Source organism: Physeter macrocephalus, chromosome 14 (genome assembly GCF_002837175.3).
Source record: "Physeter macrocephalus isolate SW-GA chromosome 14, ASM283717v5, whole genome shotgun sequence".
Taxonomy (NCBI): domain Eukaryota; kingdom Metazoa; phylum Chordata; class Mammalia; order Artiodactyla; family Physeteridae; genus Physeter; species Physeter macrocephalus.
Window position 1 is genome coordinate 117,851,368 of NC_041227.1, and position 25,687 is coordinate 117,877,054.

Sequence of the window (25,687 nt, forward strand, 5' to 3'; positions counted from 1 at the left end):
ACACACACACCCCATGTCTTCAATACATGAAGTCACCATCATCACTACCAAAATTTAAGTTTGATAATGAAGTTTTAAAAAATAATTTTATTGATATGTAATTCATGTATCATAAAATTCACCCATTTAAAGTATAAAATTTAGTGGGTTTAGCTTATTCCCAGAGTTGTGCAACCATCAGCACTATCTAATTTTAGAATATTTCCATTATCCCCCAAGGAAAACCCATCCATTAGCATTCATTCCTCATTGCCCCTTTCTACCCAGTCCCTGGAAACCTGAACTACATTATCTATAGATTTGCTTATTCTAAACTTTTCATATAAATAAAATCATACAACATAAGGGTCTTTTGTGACTGGCTTCTTCCACTTAGCATATTTTCAAGATTTGTGCATGTTGTATTTATCAGTAAGTCATTCTACTTTATTGCTGAATAACATTCCATTGTATAGCTGTACCACATTTTGTATATCTATCCATCAGCTGATGGATATTTCGGTTGCTTCCACTTTTTGGCTATGATGGATAGTGCTGCTGTGAACAATCTTGTACAAGTTTTTGTGTGGACATATTTTCATTTCTCTTAAATATGTGTTGGTCATGTGGTAGCTCTATATTTAACATTTTGAGGAACTGTCAAACTGTTTTCCAGAGGGGCTGCGCCTCTTTACAACCCCGCTAGCAGTGTAGGAGAGTTCCAATTTCTCCGTATGTTCTCCGGCACTGTGTCTTTTTCATTTTAGCCATCTGAGTAGGTGTGAAATGGTATACCACTGTGGTTTTGTGGATAACAAGTTTTAAGTATAGCTACATAATCCTCTAGAGATCATATCTGGAGGCAAAGATTTGCCCTCTAGGTAAAATCTGAAGGAGCATAATTCGTAAGAGTTGCTTAGGTCCAAAGCAAAGGGAACAGCAGCATCCTAGTTCAGAATTCTCTTTTCAGTACTGTCGCTCGCAAACTTATCATTATTCCTTAAGTTGCTTTAACTTTTCAGACTACAATAGAACATACAGCCTCATCCCAGAATCTCTGCCACAGTGCATCACCGTGATGAATGCATGTGTACAGAAGCAGAAAACCTGTTGAAAGCTACAAAACATAAATAAGGTAGAATCATTTTTATTCACTTTGGAATTGTGTGCCAAGATCAAGAACAGAGTTAGAAATACACCGTATTGAGAATACAGGGTTTACCAGCAACCTTAGCTCCCAAAGGGTCTGTTTAGGGTTACCTCGGCTCACAAAAGCAGACAGCTTCCCTAAACAGATGCAGAGTTTTCCAAGGTTAACTAGGTTGTGATAGCAGGGTGTAAGGAATCTATTCTCAACAAAAGCAGAGGTGGTGGGTATATAAGATTTAACAGGTGAAAAGGCTCAAATCATGCTCAGTTGTTGGAAGACTGGCCAAATGATGTCAATTCTCTTATTAGACAAAACAGTCCCAAAGAAAATGGCATCCACAGTGGTACAAAATATCACTGAACCTAAAATTTTCACCTCTCTGATACACGTTATTAAAATACAACTACAATATGCTTTAGTTCTGAGATACATTCCTCTCTTCACATTTGCTTTTGCTTCTCAAAGAATAATCTCTTCAGAAGTGAATTGTGCTATTTAAGTCAACAGTTATGAAGCTTTGGGATTCATAAATACTTTATGATTTTCCTAACCTGTTTCACATCTTTACAATAATCAATTTATGGTTTTCTAAGTATAAACATTCTATAAACACCCGAAATATACAGCACCTATGAAATATCTTCATTGGTATCTGATCTTAGTGATTTCACTTCTTAGAAAGGTCCTTTTCTTTTTATTTTAGCCCTAGTTATCTTTTCTCACCTTGCCTTTTTAATTTTGTTTTTACTTCTGCGCCGCCCCCCACAACACCTGCACTGAATATCAAAGTTGCAGTTCCTTGAAAACGGAATACAGTTACATTTCATCAGATCTGCAATGGCTTCCCAGAGGTTCAATTGGCTTGGTGTGCTTACTGTCCTGATGTTACATGTGCCAAGCATACGGAGGATCAAATGCATCGAGAGGCAAAAAAATCTGACCAGTCAATAGTGAAACTTCAAGTGGAAAGTACTCCAAACTTCAATGAAGTTCATGTGAAGTCCAAAAATGATCATTCCTTCTATCACCAAAGAATTTCTCAGAAAATACTTCAATTTGGAAGTATCAGACAAAGTTTAGACAAAGTTAACTAAACCATGTAGTAGTTATAGATTCTATTCTGTACAATTCAGAATAGAGAAATCACTAATGGCTGCTACAGGCTTGATTTGTGTTAGTTCAGTCATTTATAAAGCTCAGGAAACCACTACTTTTACAGCTAAAACAGACCTTGGTATTTCTTTTTAAAAAAAATGTACTTAAGTACAGGGGTTTTCATACTGAAGCTATCTTAGCAAAAAGAGGAGGCAGGCTGAAAGCATTCTTTCCTCTGATGGAGATACTGATTCTTCGTACAAGTTAAAGGAATTTCTCAAAGTTGCTTTACAGTACCAGATTTTGATACTGGATTGGACTACCACAGGTGGTTTTGAAATTTTAAGGAAGTTGTACCCAACACTAAGGAAGAATAAGAAGGCATCCTTTCAGTGTGCTACTTCCCTAGTGTCAATGAGAACCTGTGGGAGCCTGTGTGGAAAAGAAGGAAAGGTACAGGCCTGGGTCACAAATTCAAATGTTTAGAGGGATTTGGTAGGTAATGTAATGAGTCTCACAGGCTGATGTAAGAGAAGAGATGAAGTGGAAACCATATCTAATTGGAGAATGAGAATACGCCTTCCTAAAGAGAAGGCAACTAATCAGCTTTACCCAACTGTTATGTTGATATGCAGGCCCAATGTTCTCAGATGTTTCAATTTTTCAAGATAAGCCAAAGCCTGAATGATATAATATCCCATTTTAAAAAGTTGGGAACCAACTGAAATTAAAGGAAAAAAAAACTGACGCCACAAAGACCAGGCAAAATACAGCTGACCCTTGAATAACATGAGTTTGAATTGTGCAGATCAACTGATATGTGGATTTTTTTCAATAGTAAATACTATAGTACTATATGATCTGCGGTTGGTTGAATCCACAGATATGGAACCACAGATAGGGAGGAACCTCAGATATGGAGGGCCAACTATAAATCATACACAGATTTTCGACTGCATGGAAGGGTTGGCACCACTAATCCCCATGTGGTTCAAGGGTCAAGTGTACATCTGTGGGACAATTTGTGATCTCTAGTTTATGTACTGGAGGCTAGTAAGGAGAGCCCCTTAGTGGCACAAATAAAAGAGAGTAAGACTGGAAGAATCCTGAGTGGGTAATAAGGCACCAAGAAAGCAAAAGCAAAACCAAAACACATCAGCATTAAAATAAGGCTACCGACTACTGTGCTGCTACAAATTTACCCTTGGGAAAGAGAATATTCTTTGGAGTTTGAAATTTAAACCTTGCAAGGCTAAAGAAATGGTTTCCATTGTTATATCCATTAGCAGATATGTTTTTTAAAAAGATATGCAAAATAAAGAGGCACGGAGGTAGAGATGGAAAAATGCTTAGTTTCAAAGTCAACTTTAACTTATAACTAAGCCAACAAAGATAGAAGATGAATACTAATGTTTACTGAGCACTCAGGCATATCAGAACTAACTTATATAAAAATGAATCATATATTGGGTTATCCCTTGAGGAATGGAAGGCTTACCCTTGAAAATCTCAAAATGTATGAAATTATCACTTTTAAAGAGGATTAAACTGCTAAAAAGAGCCAAAATGTCTAATTACGTTTTTCATCTCTGAAAATCAACCTGGGTCTTAATATCTGTGTATTAATGACTCTCTTCACAAAATATCTTAGAAAATTTGAGAAAAACTAGTGAATAGTGAAATGTACATAGTACCAAAGGGCAGGGAGATAAAAACATCACCACAAATGAGGGTGACCACATAGCTCCTTTTTGAGAGATTACTTGTGCTTAATAAAGATAAGGGCATGTTCAGGATCCTGCCTACACTAGTAAGTTTACCACTAACATAACAGATTATTTCTCTGGAAAATTTTAATGGTGAAAATTTGATGAAAGATGCAAACTAGGGATTACTAATACAGGGTTGAATGTACTTACCTATTATCTCAGATTCATAATAATCCTGTGTGCCTTCCTGGAAGACAAGACAGGGTGTCTTTATGATTTTAGAGCATAAATTTGGAAATTGGTAGGTCCATTTGTATCATAAGTTCATGTCCGTCAAAGAGGAATGAAAAATAGGACCTACCTCCTCCTCTTAGGGATTATTTAGCTGTGCTGTATTAAAGTCTCTTTAGAAATTCTAAGGGCAGGGGGGCCTCCCTGGTGGTGCAGTGGTTGGGAGTCCGCCAGCCGACGCAGGGGACACGGGTTCGTGCCCCGGTTCGGGAGGATCCCACATGCCGTGGAGCGGCTGGGCCCGTGAGCCATGGCCGCTGAGCCTGCGCGTCCGGAGCCTGTGCTCCGCAACGGGAGAGGCCAAAACAGTGAGAGACCCGCATACGGCAAAAAAAAAAAAAAAAAAAAAAAAAAAAAACTCAGTACTGTGCATTTTTTGGTTTATATATTTATAGCATTCTGTTTCAAGATTTTACCACTTGCATTGAGAACAGTATAAAGAAAGATGAAAAGCCTACATTTTAACCAAATAAAGAACACTACCAAAAAACAAACAAAATAACAAACTTACACCACATCTGTTCTTTGTTTAACACCTAAGATGGGCTTTTGATCAAGGTGAACAAATAAGCTTACATGCATTCATTAATCACACCAGCTAAAGACTTTCTTCCCAGACCAGGGATCACAGATATATTCTATATTAATGGATAAGGTAGTTCAATATAAGAAATCCTTAATTTTGTATTTTCATTTTGATGATAATCTAAAAAAGAGTAATAATAACAAATATTTGAGATCATTTAGATGAGAACATTAGAAATGTTTACAACATAACTGGGAATTTAAAATGAAATTGACTGGTTTGTACCAAACAAAGGCCAAACAATATCACAACATCATATGTATTTGAAAGTTTTTCAGTAGTCTTAAGAGAACAGAGTTTCTCAACCTCAGAACTACTGATCAACATTTTGAGCCAGGTAATTCTTTGCTGCAAGGAGCTTTTCTGTGAATTGTAGGATGTTTAGCGGCACACTTAGTCTCTACCCAACTAGGTGCCAGTAGCACCATCTCCCTAGTTGTGATAATCAAAAATGTGTCCAGACATTGGCCAAGTGTCCCCTGGGGGACAAAATCTCCCCAGATGGAGAATCACTGCAAAACAGAAAAGTGATGAGAGAACAGAGGCAACACAGGTGCACGGGAGAATAAACATGTCAAATTCAAATAAATCAGTTGCAATAATTTCTACTACTCTCAAACTGAGAGCAACATCACTAAAACATTATCATCCATCACATTAATGTTGTCAATGCGAATTTTATTAGTTCCATATTTTTGCTCAGATTTAATTTGTAAATCTGTTCTGCTCTGATAGAATTTTTTTCCCCTTAAAAGCAAGTCTATACATGATTCAAGTTGGAATCACACTTTTCCTGGTTCATTTTTTTCTAATTGAAAGAAAGGGAAGTCAAGAAACTTCTTTCAACTAAAAATGTAACCTTTCTAATTGTTCTTTTTTGGTGCCTAAAGTTTCCTCTGGAGTCTTTTCATTTTTAAAAAATTTTTATTTTATACTGGAGTATACTTGATTTATAATGTGTTAGTTTCAGGTGTACAGCAAAGTGATTTAGTTATACATATAAATATATCAATTCTTTTAATTTATCATACACAATTCTTAACTGAAGAAATTCTCAAGAGCCCCAAATGGTAGATATGTATTTAGATGCTAAATATCTTTGTTAATTCCTCAAAACAAACAAAACAAAAACAAAACCCCAAATTTGAACTACACACACACCAAAAAGCTGGAAAAGTTACTGGATAAGCAATATTCACTGTTGCATTTGTCTTTCTTGACAGATGACTCTTTGAAGTAGTAAGGTAATTGCTAATGTATCTTGTCCATATATATGCTCTCTAGATTTCTCTTCCTCAAATCAAGTAGAGCTGACAATATATTAAAACAATGTCCAAAGTTGTATAAAAAGTTGAAAAGCTGTCTTCAATATAACTCTATCAGTGGAAGAATCTTAAACTGGTTAGGTCTGGTTAAATGTAGAAAAAGTATAAGACCACAACCAGCTTACAAACTATTCCTGTGCCAGTAAAAGAAAACTTAGTCAAAGCTCGCCTTTTATGTGCACTAAAATATTATGGTTGGTTGGAAGATGAAACAAAGGTTAAAAAAAAAAAAAAAAAAGTTGGTTCAACAGGTCCAGCTTATGAGAGCATTCCAGCAATGCTCATAAATCTTACAAATTTAACAACTACAACCACTGTACCCCCAAAGACTTAGCAAGTTCTGCTAAAGTCACCTAAGATCAAATGGCTCAAAATTCTTTAATAAGTTAGAATTGTTCTATAGATGTAAAGATTCATTTCCTCCTTCTAAAATCCCCCAAGGGAATTGTTGCCGCCTTCTTTATGCCAGTACTAGTTAGGAATGTTTCTTTTCTAAATCAGTGAAAGAAAGAAAGAAAAAAAAGAAAGAAAGAAAAGAAAGAAAAGAAAAGAAAAGAAAGAAAAAGACCATAAAGAAGGTGTAATTCATTTTTCAGCAAGCTCTTCAACATGAAGCATCAGAATTTTCTGTTGAAGTTAAAATAGCATCTAACTTTATTTTCCTTCTCAAAATTTATCTATCCTCCAAGGTATACCAAGTAACAAAATGACTTACTGATAGGAAATAACCAATACAGCATGAATTCTTAGATACAGAAGATGAAATGACCACAATCTGAGATAACTGTTCAAAGTTTAACAAGTTCAGAAAAGGGGAGAAAGGGAAACAAAGCTCCCAGTGATCCTTAGTTGAAAAATACAAATCTAGAAACCACTCAAAGCCAAAAATTTTATGCACGATTTATGAAGCTCACAATTCTTCACTCTACATACAATCTTGGAAGGATGAGGTCAATGTCAGGACTCTGTCACTGGAGAAAAGTCAAGTCAGTCAGATGACCTCAGGTAAAGACAGGCAGATACAAGAAACCATAATCAAGTTTTTTGGGGTACACTCATAAAATTCAATAGTTATAACAAATAAAGTATCTTTTTCTTTGTTAGAAATTAACTGTTGTTCCTCACCTGCTTGTGTGCATGATCATAGGAGTTGATATGGTTGTCAAATTCCTGATGTTTCTGATATTGCTTATCACAGAGTTCACAGTAAAAGTTGGCTCTGAGGTCTTCCAACGCTTTGGCAATTGCCTTCTCTTTATCAACATAATCCTGTAAGAACCACAAAATAAAACAAAAAATGACTTGGTAGAGTTTTAAGTGAATGTTATAAAAAAGTAGTCTTCCCTGAAGAGGGAAAAAGGGCTTTTCATAACAGTTAATGGTACCAGTTAAAGTCAGAGCAGAAGTAGCAATATGGTGGGGTAATTAGCGTGTGGTTATACTAATGGTTGTCTTCAAACAAAGTTCAGAGTTTAATTTTACTTTCTCTTTTGGCAGTGTGGTGGAATAGATACTGTGGCATTCCCTACTCCTATCCCTGGCTAAAAACCCCTCAATCAACCAGATATATAAAACACAATTTTCACTGCCCTGCAGGAACCACAGAGAGAAAAGTAAATCCCCCAGAAGGGCAATCGGAGAAGAAAAAAACAGAACAAAATTTAAAAATCAGCTATGACCTGAAACTGAAATCAGAGCTGTGATGGGCAAGGGCTCTCCTTAGGACATGTGGGTGACACTGGAGATTGAGGTTTGAGCAAGGTGGGGGAACTAAACTTGAGAAGCCTCACTAATAAGGAAAAGACCTGGAAGTAGGCTGGAAATCCCAGGATCTCTGGGTCTTGGCAGTGGGAATAAAATATATTCTCAGAAAGCATCCTCAATTTTGGTCCCAAAATTTTTCCTAGATTAGGATCAATAAAATATGAGTTACAATCAAAGATTACTACACACACAAAAGGAAATAAATCTATCACAAGCAAGAGTCACAAAAAATAAGCAACAGATTTAGTCCCCAAGAACTCAGATTTTGGAATAGTCTGTTACAGATTATAAAGTAACTATAAAATGTTTAAAATATAAAATGGAATTACAAAAATTAGCAAACATAAAACATTCTAAAAAATCAAAACCAAAAAAATAGGCAGATTGCAGAAATGAGATTTTTACAATTGAAAAACCTAATTGTAAAAAATAAACAAAAAAATTCACCAACTATCTAGGGGATGGGTTAAAAGACAGTCAAGATACAGCTCAAAAAAATGTAGCAGAGTGCTGAAAACATTCTGGAATTAGATTGTAACAATGGTTGCATGACCTTGTGGAATATACTAAAAACCACTGAACTGTACACTTTAAAAGGGTGAGTTTTATGGTAGGTGAATTATATTTCTATTGATATAATGGCTGAGAATTTTTCAGAACTGATGCAAGATATGACTCCGCAGGTACAGGAAGCACAGGTATACCACACAGGCTAAATAAAAATAAGAGACCTAGAAACACTCTAGTGAAACTGAGTCCCATAACTATGGGACCAAAGACAATGAAATCATACTACTACCCAGAAAAAAATTAAGGATCACCCACAATCAGATTGACAGAAGATTCAAAAGCAACATCAAAAGATGGAAGATAGTATGCTTTGGTGTGTGAGAGAAAACATTTTCATTTGTATACCAAATGAAAATATTTTTCAGAAATGATGAAATAAAGGCACTTCCAGATAAAAAGAGAATTTACCACCTACAGATTCATTAAAAAGGAACTTCCTAAAGCAGTATTTCTGAAATCATAGATTGTGACCCACTAGTGGGTCATGACATTGATTTCATAGATTGTAACAGGCAGAAAAAAAGGAAAGAAAAAAAAAGAATAGAAAAATACAGAGGATATTTCACATAATAAAGGTAAATACTGTCTTGTAAAACTTCTGTTTCAGTTGTGTTTGTGTGGTTTTAATATTAAAAATATTTCTTACTGAGGACTTGAAAGTCACTGTTTTAAGGAAGGAAAATGATGCCAGACAGAAGGTCTGAAATACTAAAAGTGGTAAGAAATGATATTAATAAATATATAGATTAATAATCACAACAATAACAACAACACCTAGCTTGCAGGATGGAAAAGGGTTAAAAAAAAATGCTAGCAGACACAGCCATTTATATAATAGGAGAGGGTGTTTGAAATGAAAGCATTCTAGAGTCCTTTTACTGATTGAGATGGAGTTAACTTTAGACTTTGTTAAATTAAGCATAATTTGTATTAGAATTCCAAGGGTTGTTATCAGAAGAATAGGAGTAGTAAAGGGGGAAAGATTAAGAAAACTTCAATTTTATAAAGGTAAGACAGACAACAAAAAACAGAAAAATCAGGAAAATAGAAAGTAAAAAGATGTAAGAAACAGATTTATAAGTAATCACAAGAAATGTAAATGTACTAAAATAAAAAACTGTCAGAAAAACAAATCCAACTACATGCTGATTATAAGAGATATCCCTAAAACATGAGGACTTAGAAAGTTGAAAGTTAAAGGACAGAAAAAGACATGCCAGGCAAGTTACTAACCAAAAGAAGCTGGAGTAACTATTAACGTTCAACTTTTTAGACTTTATAGCAAGAAGCATTACTTGAGACTGTGGCCAGCTATGGGGTTAAACATTACAAGATTATTCTCCAAATAAGCTGCACTGCTAATTTTGAAAAGCCAACACAGATATGCTGGTTATCCATTAGTCTTAATGAGGTTTTGGCTCAAAACTGTGGGACTGACCCAAAGAGGTGGTCCAATTTGCCTCAGCAGTTCCACTTAAAAACTAGACATCAAAAGACATCTCAAAGCAAGTTGAGTATATTCATTTGCTATAAAACAGCACAGAAGAATGAGACGGGGAAAGGAATGATAAATGATTGCTTGCTAGCCTTCTACAGCAGGGTAGATGAGTAGCTCCTTCTAGTTAACAGACCTAAAGATACATCTCATTTCAAAGGCTCTACAATCAGCCTTTCTTTTATTCAGTTTAGTATCTTTTGGATACACTTTCAAAGCATCTCTATCATCTAACATCGCTCCACTATTTCTCACATGAGCTATTTAATCAGTATGCAAGAGAAGGCTGATGTATTTTGTGGAATGCCAGTATTGAACTCATTTGGATAAATTAGTTAAAATTGAAAAGTGAATATATAGCACATTATGATTTTTTTCCCTATTTGATCCTTCTCAATAGTTTTCTCTCAGCATCCTCGGCAATTTCATGTTGTCTGGCTATAAAGCAACTTGTGGATATTCTTCCTTATCAGTGCTGGTTTCCCAGACAGAAGTCAGAAAGCTCTCTTTCCCAACTTCCCTTAAAACTAGGGTGCAGACATATGGTCTACCCTCTTTTCCTGTGAAATGCATCTGCATGAGACTTTCATTCAAAAGTGAGCAGTATAAAGAAGCAGGTGCCGGGACCTCCCTGGTGGTCCAGTGGCTAAGACTCTGTGCTCCCAATGCAGGGGGCCTGGGTCAGGGAACTAGATCTCACATGCCGCGACTAAGAGTTTGCATGCCTCAACTAAAGATCCCGCACGCAGCAACGAAGACCCCGTGTGCTGCAGCTAAGACCTGGCTCAGCCAAATAAATAAATATTAAAAAAAAAAAAAAAAAAGCAGCAGCAGGTGCCAAGTGGAACCCATCTTCTAGCAACTGTGGCTGCAGAAGCATGTTTTTTTTTTTTTTGTGGTATGCGGGCCTCCCTCTGCTGTGGCCTCTCCCGTTGCGGAGCACTGGCTCCGGACGCGCAGGCCCAGCGGCCATGGCTCACGGGCCCAGCCGCTCCGCGGCATGTGGGATCCTCCCAGACCGGGGCGCGAACCCGGTTCCCCTGCATCGGCAGGCGGACGCGCAACCACTGCGCCACCAGGGAAGCCCCAGAAGCATGTTTTAATTCTATTTTGGTTTTTATTTTTAATTCCATACGACATTGGTTTTTTATAATGTTTATACAGATTTGGAAGATTTACTCTTCCAAAAAAGAGATCAGAAGACTGGATATTTAAAAAAAAAAACAAAAAACAAAAAACAGAAAACCAAAAAAACACATATAATCCAATTAAATATTGATTATAAGAGATTCCTTATTGCATCTCAAGTCTTTCAAAGGGAATCACATTCCTTCTTTCTTAAGTACTTTCTTTGAAATTTCTTTTAGAAGAGTCTTCTGGTGGCAAATTGATTTTTTTATCCGAAAATTTATCTATTTTTAATCTCTACTCTTAAAGATATTTTTGCTGGGTGTACAATTCTAGGTTGATGGTTGTTTGCTCTGAGCACATTCAACATTCCATTAGATTATAACAGAATTGACACTGTATTCTGACTTCCGTGTTACTACAACAGTTCTTCAAAGATTGTGTATTTTTCTATGGTATTGTACAGTTTTACCAGGATGTGTCTACATGTAGACTTCTTTTTTATCTTGCTCGAGATTCATTAGGCTTCCTGAATCTGTGAGTTGTGTCTTTCATCAAATTCTGGGCTCTCCTCTTTGAACACTGACTGCCTCTGCCCTATTCTTTTTCTTTCTTTCGTTCTGGAACTCTGTCTAGACACATTAGAGCTTCTCATTCTTTATCATCTAACTCTTAATCTCCTCATGTATTTTCCATTTCTCTCTCTTTCTTTCTTGCCCTCCCTCTCTCCATTTTTTCCTGCATCCTGATACTTCTTCAGATGTGTTACAATTTAATATTCAACTTTGTGCAAAATGCTATTAAATCCTCCCATTCAGTTTTTATATGGTCTCCTGCCCTTTACTCGTGATCTCAATTCCTTTTTATTCTTAAACATATTAAATATGCTTGTTTTACACACTGTAATCTGAGCTGACAATTCCAATACCTTAAGTCTTAAGGGGTCTGACTCTGCTCTTTTTTTTTCTCCATTAACTCTAGCCCATAGTGTCCAGTTTCTCAGTTGGATTTGTGATATGACTATGATCTTCTGTTTTGGGGAGCTTTATCTAGTTCTTTTTTTTTTTGGCTGCATGGCTTAGTTCCCCAACCAGGGTGTGAACACAGGCCATGGCAGTGAAAGCGCTCAGTCCTAACCACTGGACCACCAGGGAAATCCCTATCTAGGAGTTTTTTGAAGCCTAAGTTGTTCTAAAGAAGTTTGAATTTTCTTCTTCCCAAGGGCCTGAGACCACTTTACCATATATTTCATTTACTCTTAAAATGTCATTATTTTATGTCCCACTAAAAAAAGAAAAGAAGAAACTTCTCAGCCATCATCTCTTGGAATCTATCCCATTTCTCTCTCCTATTGGGACTTTAGTAAAATTGTATTAAACTGTCTGGATATTACCCCATTGATCTTGGATAATCTGTTCTGTTTTTTTACTTTTTCTTTCAATTTCAGTTTGGATAATTTATAATGACTTGTCTTCAAATTTACTGATTCTGTCTTCTGCTGTGTCTAGTCTGCTGATAAGCTCATGGAAAGAATTCTTCATCTCTGATACTGTGTTTTTCCTTTCTCCCTGGGTGATTTAATCCATTTCTGTGACTTCATCAATATGCTAGACATCTCCCAGTCCAATATTTCTTGCTGAGACCAACAAAAGAATGCAGAAATAAAGAGGAAAAGAAGTGGGGAAAAGGGAGGTGGAAAAAAAAGAAAGGACAAAATGAGATGGCAGATTTAAATCCAAATATACTGGAAATGACATTACCTATATTTAGATTAAATACTCCAATTAAGAGAGACTGGGGCGGGGCGGGGGGAAAGATACTGGAAGACTAGATAAAACACCTACAAATAATCCAACTAAATGTTGATTATAAAAGTTAAAAGAAAAAGGGTGGAAAAAGACATCAGAAAATACACTAACCAAAATAAAGCTATCAAAAATGATATCAGACAAAAGAAACTTTAAGGCAAAAATATCACTTTATAATAACAGGCTCAATCTATTAACAATTATAAAGTTGTATGCAGCTTCAAAATATATAAGCAAAAATGCCAAAGCTATAAGCAGAAATGGAAAAATCCACCATCAGTGGGAGATAAACATTCCTCTCTCAGTAACTGATAGTTCAAGCAAGCAAAAAAATTTAGTAAGAGTATAGCTGATTCAAGGAATACAATTAACAGTCTCAAACAAATAGGATATGTGTAAAACTGCAGCCAACAACTAGAGGATACATATTCTTTTCAAGTAAACACAGAGCATTTAAGAAAACTGACCACTTTAACACATTTCAAACAACTGGTATTATTCTCTGTATTACAATTAAATTAGAAGTCAGTAATACAATAATCAGGAGAAAAAACAGTCACATATTTGGAAATTAAGAAACACTTTTAAATAACTTAGTAAAGAAGAAATCATAATCAAGTAGAAAATATTTCAAACTGAGAGATAAAAATGACACACCTCAACTCCTAAGATGTAGCTGAAATGGTAACACTGAAGTGAAATGGGAGGGGAGGGGGAAGGGGAGGTAGAGGGTGGAAGTAAGAAAAAGGAAGAAAGGGAAGGAGGGAGGCAAGGAAGGTGTAAAAACTGGAAAGGATGATGCTGAAATGTCACTATTTGCAGACAGTATGTACAAAACCCAACAAGCTCTTCAGATAATAAACTCTTACCAAACACTAGTAATGGAAAGTTGCTGGATACATAAAAAACAAACAAACCAACCATGTTTCTGTACATCAGCAACTAACAGAAAGCAACAATACCAGGATTTCTGGGGTGAATGTGGCAACACAGGAAAACAACTTTCTTTTTCTCTTGAATACCACACAAGAGTAAAATGGTGATATGATCTGGAGAATGAAAAAATGCATAAGAGAAAAAGGCATAAGAGAAGTATGTGAGGAGAAATGAAGCAGAAGCCATTCAAGGCCAAGTGAGCAGCGAAAAAAGGCAGGCAGTAGCAGATTTCAGAAAATGACAGCAAAAACATACTGCAAGTATGATAAAGGGCTCACTTGAAGTGATACACCTACATCTCTTTCACTCATCAAGAATTTCTGAGATCTAGAAAAAGCAGAGGGAAGAACTTGGATTGGAGCAATGGGAGACATCCCTTCAAATATACAAATCCCTTCAAATATACAGGCCAAAAACCCAAAACCAAAACAAAAAACCCCCACCACATGCCTTGATCTACATGTTGAAGGGGCATATTTTGTGCTAATGAAAACAGTCCCAAAACAGTGGTCATAATCAACACTGTAGTAAAGTTATTGAATCTTAAAGGTAAAGAAAGACTCCTCTGAGCAGCTAGGTAAAACCATCAAAGGGAGAAATCAGCCCAGCCTTCAACTTCTTCAGGATTATATTCAATTCCAGAAGCCAGTGGTACAACACTATAAGATATCTAGGGAAAGAAAGTATTAACCAAGGATTTTATAATGTACATATGTTTATATATGTGATTGAATTATTTTTATAGGTTCATATAACATGAGATTATATAATGCTTATGTTATAGATAAATATATAAAATATAATCTCATATATTATATATAAAAATAATTCAGGAAATATTGTTTGTACAACCCCCTTTAAAGAAGTTACTAGGAAATAAACAGCAGAAGCTATGAGGAAAAACTCAACAGAAGGACTGGAAGGCTGCTTTGAATACATTTACCTGTAGAATTGAGGTTAAAAGAAGTGGGGCTACTAGGGTGTCAGATTACAATGTACATGTTATATGCCCTCACAAGAAAGAAATGGTATAACTAATATAAGATGGGGAGGGGGGTAGAGATAAGTAAATGGGAATTAGAATTTGCCTTTCGTTACAACTATAATAGATGTAAAAAAGAACTCCATTTAAAACTGAAAATTAAGTAATGTAAGTATTATACAACCATATTTAATTGTATGCTACATATACACTCAGTTTACTGAGATTAGGTGGTAGACGAAATGAAAGGGAGGAAAAAGAGGAAACAAGGAAACTTTCCCCTGCTTACAGTATGAAAATGATGGATACTCTCTGAAAGAAATAAAGAACGAAAGGTAATTTTATTAAGTTATAAAGGTAATTACAACAAAAATATAATCCAACCTATATCCACCTATCTATATCTATCCATCTATCTATAGCTTTATCTACCTTACAGAGAAGAAAAACAGAGCACAGAGTCAGCGACTTAAAAAGATAAATATGAACTAAAATAAACATATCTGTCACATAAAATATAAAAAATTAACTCAAAAAATTTTTTCATACTGTAACACAAAGCAAAACCCAACTCCATGATGATCATAAGAGGCACATTCAAAACAGGGTGATTCAGAAAGACTCAAAAGGATGGAGACATACTAAGCAATACATACACAAAAAATGAAAGGAGTCAGGGTTTTTACTTTCAATCAAGGTAGAATTTACATTGAAAGCTTTAAACAAGATAAAGGTACTTATAATTGTCAATGAGGGCAACTCATGGTATCTAAAAATCTTAATATCTAACTATCATAATCTAGCAGCAACATCCATAAAGAAGAAAATAGAGGAGATTCAAGGGAAACACATGAACATACTAAAGTAAGGAGACTCAAATCATCTCATTACATGACAGGTCAAAGATAAAAAATAAACAAGGATACAGAACACCTTAAGGATATTTTAACACGGTTATGTGCTTGCAAATAGGGCATACATCTTTTTTAAAAGTACTCATAGAACACTCACCCCAAAAGACCCTACTAGGCTACAGAGGAAACCATAATAAATCCCTCAAAGAAGAAATAATATAAGCAACATATATGAACACAGTACAATGAAACTGGGAATTAACATTTTTAAAAAGCCCTTTCTACAAATCTGAAACTAGAATATCTAGGGAAAAAATGATAACGACAACATTATATATCAATATACACAGGCTACAGGTGAAGCAGTGTTTAGGAAAACCACACAGGTTTAACTACTTTAAAGCAATCAAATAATAACAAACAAAAGCCTTACCCTGGATAAACTCTCATACATGTATACCAGGAAATATATGAATCCATTTATATAAAAGTCAAAAACAGTTAAATTAAACAATACACATTTAGGGATATGAAACACTTGGTAAAACCATCTTAAAAAGGAAGAGAGGGCTTCCCTGGTGGCGTGGCGGTTGCTCGTCCGCCTGCCGATGCAGGGGAACCGGGTTCGCGCCCCGGTCTGGGAGGATCCCACGTGACGCGGAGCGGCTGGGCCCGTGAGCCATGGCCGCTGGGCCTGCGCGTCCGGAGCCTGTGCTCCGCAACGGGAGAGGCCACAACAGAGGGAGGCCCGCATACCACAAAAAAAAAAAAAAAAAAAAAAAAAAAAAAAAGAAGAGAAAATAAAAGAGGTGATAACACTTTCTAATTCATTCCATGAGACCAGTATTACCCTGATACAAAGACATCACAAGAAAACTACAGACTAACATCTCTTATAAATACAGATGCAAAAATCCTGAACAAATTGCTAGCAAACCAAATCCAGCAGCATATTAAAAAGATTATACACCATGACCATGACCAAGTAGGATCTATCCCAGGAATGCAAAGTTGGTTCAACATATAAAAATGAAATCTATATACCACACTAATGGGGGTGGGGGGAACCTCATGTTATTTTTTTTGTAGATGCAAAAATAGCATTTGACAAAATGTAACACCCTTTCATGAGAAAAACACGCAACAAACTACAAATAGAAGGGAACTTCCTCAATCTGATAAGGGCATCTATGAAAACCCCCCAGCTCACATCATACTTAAAAGTTAAAGACTGAAAGCTTGCCCATTAAAAATCAGAACAAAGATGTCTCTTCCCCTCTAAGACAGAGCTATCTGCTCTTGTCATTTCTACTCAACATTATATTGGAAGTTCTAAGCAGGGCGATTAGACATGTTAAAAAAAAAAAAAAAAAAGGCATCCAGATGGGAAAGCAAACAGGAAAAAGAAGAAGTAAAACTATCTTTTTTCACAGATGATATGGTATTATATGTAATAAACCCTAAAGAATTCACAAAAGAAATACTAGAGCTGCTAAATGAGTTTAGCAAAGTTGCAGGATACAAAATCAATATAAAAAAATCACAGTAGCATAAAAAATGAGAATTCTTAGGATTAAATTTAACAAAAGAAACAGAGCTTTAAAAAAAAACATTATTTAATCACTTTTTTTTTTTTTTTTTTTTTTTGGCGGTACGCGGGCTTCCCACTGCTGTGGCCTCTCCCGTTGCGGAGCACAGGCTCCGGACGCGCAGGCTCAGTGGCCATGGCTCACGGGCCTAGCCGCCCCGCGGCATGTGGGATCTTCCCGGACTGGCGCACGAACCCGCGTCCCCTGCATCAGCAGACGGGCTCCCAACCACTGCGCCACCAGGGAAGCCCAAAAAACATTATTGAAAGAAATAAAGAACATGTAAATAAATGAAAAAACATCCTATGTTCATGGACTGGAAGACTTAACATTGTTAAGATGGCAATACTCCCTGAACTGATCTACAGATTCAACATAATCTTTATCAGAATCCCAGCTGACTTCTTTGTAGAAATTGACAAGCTGATTCTAAAATTCACATAGGATTACAAGGGACCAAGAATAGCCAAAACAATCCTGAAAATGAATAAAGTAGAAGGGCTCACACTTCTCAATTGCAAAACTTGCTACAAAGCAACAGTAATCAAGACAGTGTGTTACTGCAAAGACATAAAGATCAATGGAATATACCAATAATTGAGAGAAAAAAACCCATATATCTATGGTCAACTGATTTTCAAATGGCCAAGACCATTCAATGGGGATAAAATAGTCTTTTCAACAAACAGTGCTGAGACAACTGGGTAGGCACATGCAAAAGACTGAATTTGGACCCCCTACCAAACATGACATATAAAATTTTTTAAAATAAATAAATTTATTTATTTATGGCTGTGTCGGGTCTTCGTTGCTGTGCACGGGCATTCTCTAGTTGTGGTGAGTGGGGGCTACTCTTCATTGCGGTGCGCGGGCTTCTCATTGTCGTGGCTTCTCTTGTTGCAGAGCACAGGCTCTAGGCGCGTAGGCTTCAGTAGTTGCGGCACGTAGGCTCAGTGGTTGTGGCTTGCAGGCTCTAGAGCTCAGGCTCAGTAGTTGCGGCGCACGGGCTTAGTTGCTCTGCCGCATGTGGGATCTTCCCAGACCAGGGCTCGAACCCGTGTCCCTTGCATTGGCAGGCAGATTCTTAACCACTCTGCCAACAGGGAAGCCCACATGACATATAAAAATTAATTCAAAATATATCAAAGACCTAAATGTTAAGAGCTAAAACTATAAAACGCTTAGAAGGAAGCATAGGTGTAACTTTTCATGGCCTTGGATTAGGCAATGGGTTCTTAACTATGACATCAAAAACACCAGCAACGAAAGAAACAAAGATAAAATGGACTTCATCAAATTTTAAAACTCTGAGCACCGGGCTTCGCTGGTGGCGCAGTGGTTGAGAGTCCACCTGCCGATGCAGGAGACACAGGTTTGTGCCCCGGTCCGCGAAGATCCCACATGCCGCGGAGCGGCTGGGGTCCGTGAGTCATGGTCGCTAAGCCTGTGCGTCCAGAGCCTGCTGTGCTCCGCAACGGGAGAGGCCACAACAGTGAGAGGCCCGCTTACCACAAAAAAAAAGAAGAATAGAAGGAAGTGAGTGTAGAGACTATTCTTTCAGAATTTTGGTTCTAAAGACAAGTAAAAAGAAAAGATGGCAGTTACAGAGAGTAAGAGTCAACAGAGTAAGGTTTTTTTTTTAGTTTTAGTGGTTCTTTTCCCCCAAGAATGTGTGAGCATGTTTACTGGTGATAGGAAATGAATGAGTGCAAAGTGAGTTCGCCAAGATAGGAAAAAAGATGTAAGGTCCTTGATAATACAGACAGGATTAGGATCCAGAATTCAGATGTAGGTAGGAATTTTCATTTGACAGATTATGAAACAAGGGAGAAATATTTAAGGATGGGAAGAGATAGACCCAAGTTTGATGGCAGATATTACAGGTAGAAGAAGGCACTCCCATTTGATAGTCCAAATTTTCTTTAAGTTTTCTAGTAGGAGTAAGGGAAGATGAAGGAAGGACAAGGGTAGCTGAGGGAAGATGAGGGCTTAAAGATCAATGTTTGAGAATGACAGCTGAAGAGACTAAGAGGGAGTTGATGCGTGAAAGGATTCCTTGGCAGTTCTGGGAGTCCAGTGAGTTGGCACCAGTCCCACACTGCACCACAGTAAAGATGTAGAAATGAAGAATGCACGTATTTCTACTGAGTGAGGATAGGTTCTTGGTGAGTAGGTATGACAAAAAAAGGATTAGGAAGAAAAGAAGTTGGAATCAAAGTGGTAAGAGAAGTAAAAAATCAATCTGTGGTGCTCAAGAAGTATAAATTAAGGAAGGGCTAAGTTACTAAAGTCAAGGTTCCAAGGTCATGTGAAGGTGAAGAACAAATATGAAATAAAGGAGTGACATCAACAAGGGGAGAGGGTTTCGCAAGCTGTATAATTCAAAGTTGACAAGATTTCTGAGTAAACAGTCTGATCAATAAAATGGGAGTAAGTAATTCTTGTTGTACCTACCACAGAGTTCAAAAGTGAAATAATTTCTTGGGCAGGGGAGAAAGGGCCTCAAAATATAATGTGTAATCTAATGAGGTTGTGAATTACTCAGCTACTTCATGTATTTATTATTTACTTGATAGTGTAACTTTTACTTGAAAACCAATAAAAATGTATTCTCTAAAATGTTTATATTTCTGACAGTATACCAAATAAACCTGGTTTTCCCCCTCATTTCCAAGAATTTATATGTTCGACTCATATTTATTGAGTACTTATGTGCCAGGCACTATACTGGATGCAGTATACATACTGCCAGACAAACAGACAGTTTCTCTCCTCAAGGCCCTTTCTTTCCAGTACCACAGTCAGCCTACAAATAAGGTTACAAGCAAAAATTTATAATTATAAATTATATATGAGAGTGTTGCAAGAGAATAAAGTAGAGGATTTATTTAAATTGGGTGGTTAGGAAAGATTTCTAGTGAAGTAATATTTAAGCTAAGACCTAAAGGATAAAAGCCAACCACGTGAAAAATTTCAAAACAGTGGCATGACGATTCTACGCTTAAGGACAGTGGTTAGACAGAAAAAGAGGGCCCAGGTCCTAACCTGAAGAACTCCAACATCTAAAGTTTAGGCAGCTCTTTTTTGTGGCGTCTCGGAGGCAATCAGCCACTTCAGGATGAAGGAGAACATCTCTTTCCCGGCTACTGGCTGCCAGAAACTCACTGAAGTGAACGATGAATGAAAACTTCGTACCTTTTATGAGAAGCGTATGGCCACAGAAGTTGCTGCTGACACTCTGGGTGAAGAATGAAAGGGTTATGTGGTCCGAATCAGTGGTGGGAACGACAAACAAGGTTTCCCCATGAAGCAGGGTGTCTTGACCCATGGCCGAGTCCGCCTGCTACTGAGTAAGGGGCATTCCTGCTACAGACCAAGGAGGACTCGAGAAAGAAAGCATGAATCTGTACGGGGTTGCATTGTGAATGCAACTCTGAATGTTCTCAATTTGGTCATCGTAAAAAAAGGGGAGAAGGATATTCCTGACTCACTGATACTACTGTGCCTTGTCGCCAAAAGAGCTAGCAGAATCCACAAACTTTTCAATCTCTCTAAAGATGATGTCCGACAGAGTGAAGTAAGTCAGAAAGAGAAAAACAAATACCGCATGCTAACACATATATATGGAATCTAAAAAGCAAACAAAAAAATGGTCATGAAGAACCTAAGGGCAAGACGGGAATAAAGACGTAGACCTACTAGAGAATGGACTTGAGGATACGGGGAGGGGGAAGGGTGAGCTGGGACAAAGTGAGAGAGTGGCATGGACATATATACACTACCAAACGTAAAACAGATAGCTGGTCAGAAGCAGCCGCATAGCACAGGGAGATCAGCTCGGTGCTTTGTGACCACCTAGAGGCGTGGGATAGGGAGTGTGGGAGGGAGACGCAAGAGGGAGGAGATATGGGGATGTATGTATATGTATAGCTGACTCACTTTGTTATACAGCAGAAACTAACACACCATTGTAAAGCAATTATACGACAATAAAGATGTTAAAAAAAAAGGACATGTATTTGCTATCATATATCATATTGCTTTAGCTTATCTTACAAGTTTTGATGTATAGCATTTTTATCTTTCATTCCAAAATATTTTCCAATTACCATTGTGATTTCTTCTTTTACTGATAGGTTATATGTAAAAATGTGCTTCTTAATTTTGAAACAGAGATTTTTAAAAGTCTTTTTAAAAAACTGTTTTATGGCTTGATAACTTCAGTTCTTTGAAATCTGCTGATACTTTGTTTATGACACCGAACATGGTAAAAAATTTGTTTAAATAAATGTTTCATATATTTGAAATTTGTTACTTTCAAAGTGATTGGGTGCATAGTTCTATATAATCATTAGGTGAAATTTGTTAAATGAGATGTTCCAGTCTTCCAAACATCCTTGCTGATTGTTTTCCTCTACTTTTAACAATTACTGAGAGGTATATTAAAATCTCCAACAACTGTGGTAGGTGTAACATTGCTCCTTGTAGTTCTGTCAGTTTTTGCTTTATATATTTTTTTACGGTAGAACAGATTTTTAAAAATGAATCCCTTTTCTCTCTTCTCACCTTAAGTATCATGACCAAAATCAGCTTCTATATGATAATCTTCACTAATTGTTTCTTATCTTCAAATTTACCTATTTTATGGTAGAGATTGGGCTTACTAAAACATCTTGAAAGGCATGTACCCTTGTCAGTCTTTTTGAAAGCTAACTTATAACATGTTCTAAGCTGCAGTCTTCTATAACTACCTGCTTAAAAAGATACTGAAGTTCTCAATTGTTTGTCATTCTTCAAACACCTCATCCATTAAAAAAAAAAAAGGCTTATCAATAGGTATCAAGCTCTCAAAGGACTCACCAATTTTTACTGCTATTACTACCTAATGTATACCAGGCACTGCATTTTCAAACACTAATGCACTCTCCCCAACAGATAATAATACAAAGTGGTTATTATTATCTCTACAGTTTTTACAGAAGCAATAAATAAGAAAGTAACAGAAACCCGAGGTCTAAGACTAATCACCACCAAAGGTCTAACAAATGTTGCTGTCAACAGATTCTTTTCACCAAAATGAATATCTCAGTGTGAACACCCCACATGCAAGAATGGCTTCATTTAAGTACCTTGTACTTCTGTCTCAGTTCTTCCGTGTCTTCTTTTTCTACTTCTAGGACACGGCGCCGTTCGGTAGCATCTTCGGCATAATCAAGCTTAACAAAAACAGATATAATTAGTCTTAATTCCTAAAGTACCCCCAATTAGCCATAAAAAAGTCATTTATACAACTACAGTATTGTATGAAAATAAGAAACTTCTCACTTTTTGCTCAGCTACCTCCTGCTTTATTGTCACCCCACAGAGAAAATAGCATGCAAAATAGTTCATTAATCCTTTCATGCTGGTGGTTCCCAACAGGCAAATGTGTTGATGATAACAGACTTTACTTCAATGTTCAATGCCAAAGAATTAGGAGTAAATGGAGAAAAATATTTCAGGCAATGAAAAGAAGATATCACAGATGACAGCTGTACACAGCTCTACAGGGGCAAAGCTTCTACCACAGCAATTATTTTAAGAGTTGAGCAAAACTGCCTATGGAAATGAGCAGTTTTCTGGGTTTAAATCTGACCTTGCCTTGTGGCATAACCCTGGGGAAACCACTCAACTTCTTTATAACAGGGGCATTATTTGCCACCTACCTGCCTCAAAGGCGGCACTAAATAAGAATGTAAAATACATTTTAAAATTTCCCCTCAAAAACATTAAAACTACATCTGAATTTGGAATTAGTATCAATTTTAAATATCCCATAAAACAAGTGAACCAATGAGATCAATTTACCTCCATTTCCATGCGACCCATGCCCATGACATCATACTTGACAACGATTGGAATGGGATCTGTTCTCCCTGTAACAGGAACATATAATCAAGGTGAGATGCAAAGCTAAGTCAACAGTTCGCTTTACACATTGGGTTTGGGTGGTTAGAGATCTTGCCTTGGAGTGCAGAGACCAGAAAGCTACAGTGAACCAAACACAAGCCATTCTCACAGCTTACAACCAAACCTACCTCTCCCAGTTTAAGCCCAACTAACCACCTTGGCTGACCTTCCAGTTGGGGATGATTCCAGATTACTATGGCAAAATTAAATAAGTAATGCAAAAGCACTTCTAAGCAATGGCACCAGGAAGTTTAAAATCAAAAACATTAGAAATTCCTTTTTAAAAAGACCTCCAAATAACTTTCCACCAAGAATCACTTCACTCTTACTGTCCACTGACATCTTCCCACACACACTTTTAAAACTGGTAATAAATATCTCAACTGACATGTTTAAATCGAAGAGCACAGTTTCAAACATGATACAGGAAAATTCAGTAACAGCAACTCAGCGTGTTTAATATGTTTTTTGTATTCAAAAGATGCTTTACAATTAAATGAGGTGGTGAAAAAAATTAAATAGAAAGCAACAGTTAGTTGCCCTTAGGAACAAAAAATAGTTTCACTTTTAAACTGGTGCTCTGAGGTCCCATTTTCCAGAGTGGATTTAACACTGGCTGTGGCAATCAGTAAGCTGTGAAAAGGACTAGTTGCGAAGAAAATTGACTTTAAACTAATTGATCTATGCTGGAGATTTTAAAAAATGTATATTTAATCCACTCATAACCAGCCAAACAAAGCAAAATGGGGCAGACAAGCACTTTACTACCACAGCTGTTTTACATCACAACTTGCGCTGTTTATTGTGATGTAAGCCCACTGAAAAGAGGACTTACCTTATCCGTTGTATACCTTTAGTGAAAAAACACAATGTTTACTTCCCTCATCATTTCACTCAGGCTGGTGTAAACAACTGTTTTTTTATTTTTGTTTTTTGGTTATACACACATATATATTATACCTTTGGGCTAAAAGTTGAGTTTTGTCAGGCTAAATCTGAGATATTACCAAAAACAAATTTGGAAAAAAAAAAAAGCAATAAAAGCCATGATCATGACTAGGATTAGTCCAGGAGGAAAAAAAAAAAGAAGCTGTTTCCAAAGTGACCAGCAACCACTTGTATCCAGTTGCTCTGTATTTGTGGGATTAATTTGTGTTTCAAAAAGTAATGAAAAACAAATTCAGAAGTTCAATTACTTATCACCAATATCCCATTGTTGCTTGTAAACAATAAGAAGGTAATTAGGAACAGTGAAAACAAATGTTTAATAAAGAACATCTCATGCCAGAAAAGAGAACAAAGTTCTAAAATACAGCCTTCTTTTAGATACTATCAAATACTGCCAGTTAAACAAAATAAAAATGCATTATTACCTTATGCCCAATGGTATAATAAATAAGCAGTGACTGCAATCTTTAGCAAAAGGACCAAATTAAAGACAGGTTATAAAAATGACTTCCTAGGTGCAATATCACTTTCATAACGTCTCAATCAGGGATTTACTGGTAAAAAGAAATGGTCCAATGAAAGAATTGAAAAGACATGTCAAAGTAATTTTATTTGTTTTTGATTTGATATCTTTTTCGGTTTGTCAGAATTTGCTTTGTAAGAATCAAGAAAATTTTGGTATAAATTCATTACCTCTGTAAACCCCTGTTATAAACTGCATTAGTACTTTTGCCTTCTAAGGCAGTCAAAGTTTGTTTTAATTTATTTATAGATTGCAGTAGCAAGTGCTAGTGCCCATTATATTGTGGGGAAATCAAGTTTTTACAGTATTGGAATTTAATGTTTTAACTGATTTTTTTTTTTTGGCAGTTCTAACACAAACAGATACATCCCTTCTTAACATTACCCTTTAATGAACAAGGATCAGACAAGTTGCATAAGGAAAGGAAAGGAAAATGAAAAAGACCAAGCAGAAGGATGAAGGCTACAACAGAGAAAGTAAGCCTAACATATTGGTGCACTGATGACAAAAGGAGTAATTCAGTCTGAAAATAAAAAATTACCACTGCTAAGTTTACCATCACCACAACAAGTCCAGGATCATAATGCTGTAAAAAAGAAACACCATTTGTTAGGCAGAAACCATTAGGGTAGGAAACAGGCCTTCTAGCAGGCAGACAGGATGGGGTCAAGTAACAATTGGGCTTTGTCCCTCCCCCAATTTCAGCTGGGGACACAGGAAGGACACTTTGTGCTACAGCGGTTGTTTTCATACTGGTTGGGTCAGGGTGTGAGATTTTTGTACTGCTACTTGAGAACATGAACAACCTCCTCTAAAATAATGCAGGGGGAGGGGGGAAGGTTGAGAGAAAGTGAAAAAACTAGCTCTAGCTTCAGATCTCTCATTTAACTACTCATCCTGGTAAATCAGTACTCAGGGCCCAAGGTGGGACTTTTTCCTTAAAGAAATAACATCAAAGACAGATCAACTGGACAGTGATCATCAAGTCATTTGCTACAATAAAAGA

The 25,687-nt window shown here is 36.6% G+C and overlaps 1 protein-coding gene and 1 pseudogene across 6 annotated transcripts in view; one reads left to right on the forward strand and one right to left on the reverse strand.

Annotated features, from left to right (window-relative positions):
* LOC102992754 (G patch domain-containing protein 8) overlaps positions 1-25,687 on the reverse strand; it is a 90,280-nt gene that overhangs the window by 5,822 nt on the left and 58,771 nt on the right. For 5 of the 6 annotated variants that reach the window (XM_028498399.1, XM_028498401.2, XM_028498403.2 and 2 more), the window contains 3 exons: positions 23,109-23,176; positions 22,391-22,477; positions 7,261-7,404 (listed from right to left, as the gene is read on the reverse strand). In XM_028498399.1, the coding sequence (XP_028354200.1) occupies positions 7,261-7,404; positions 22,391-22,477; positions 23,109-23,176 (299 nt within the window). Of the gene's footprint in view, positions 1-6,879; positions 7,107-7,260; positions 7,405-22,390; positions 22,478-23,108; positions 23,177-25,687 lie in introns of those variants that run through there. The other variant, XM_028498405.2, reaches the window with a different exon arrangement.
* On the forward strand, positions 18,845-21,484 carry LOC129392727 (40S ribosomal protein S6-like; annotated as a pseudogene).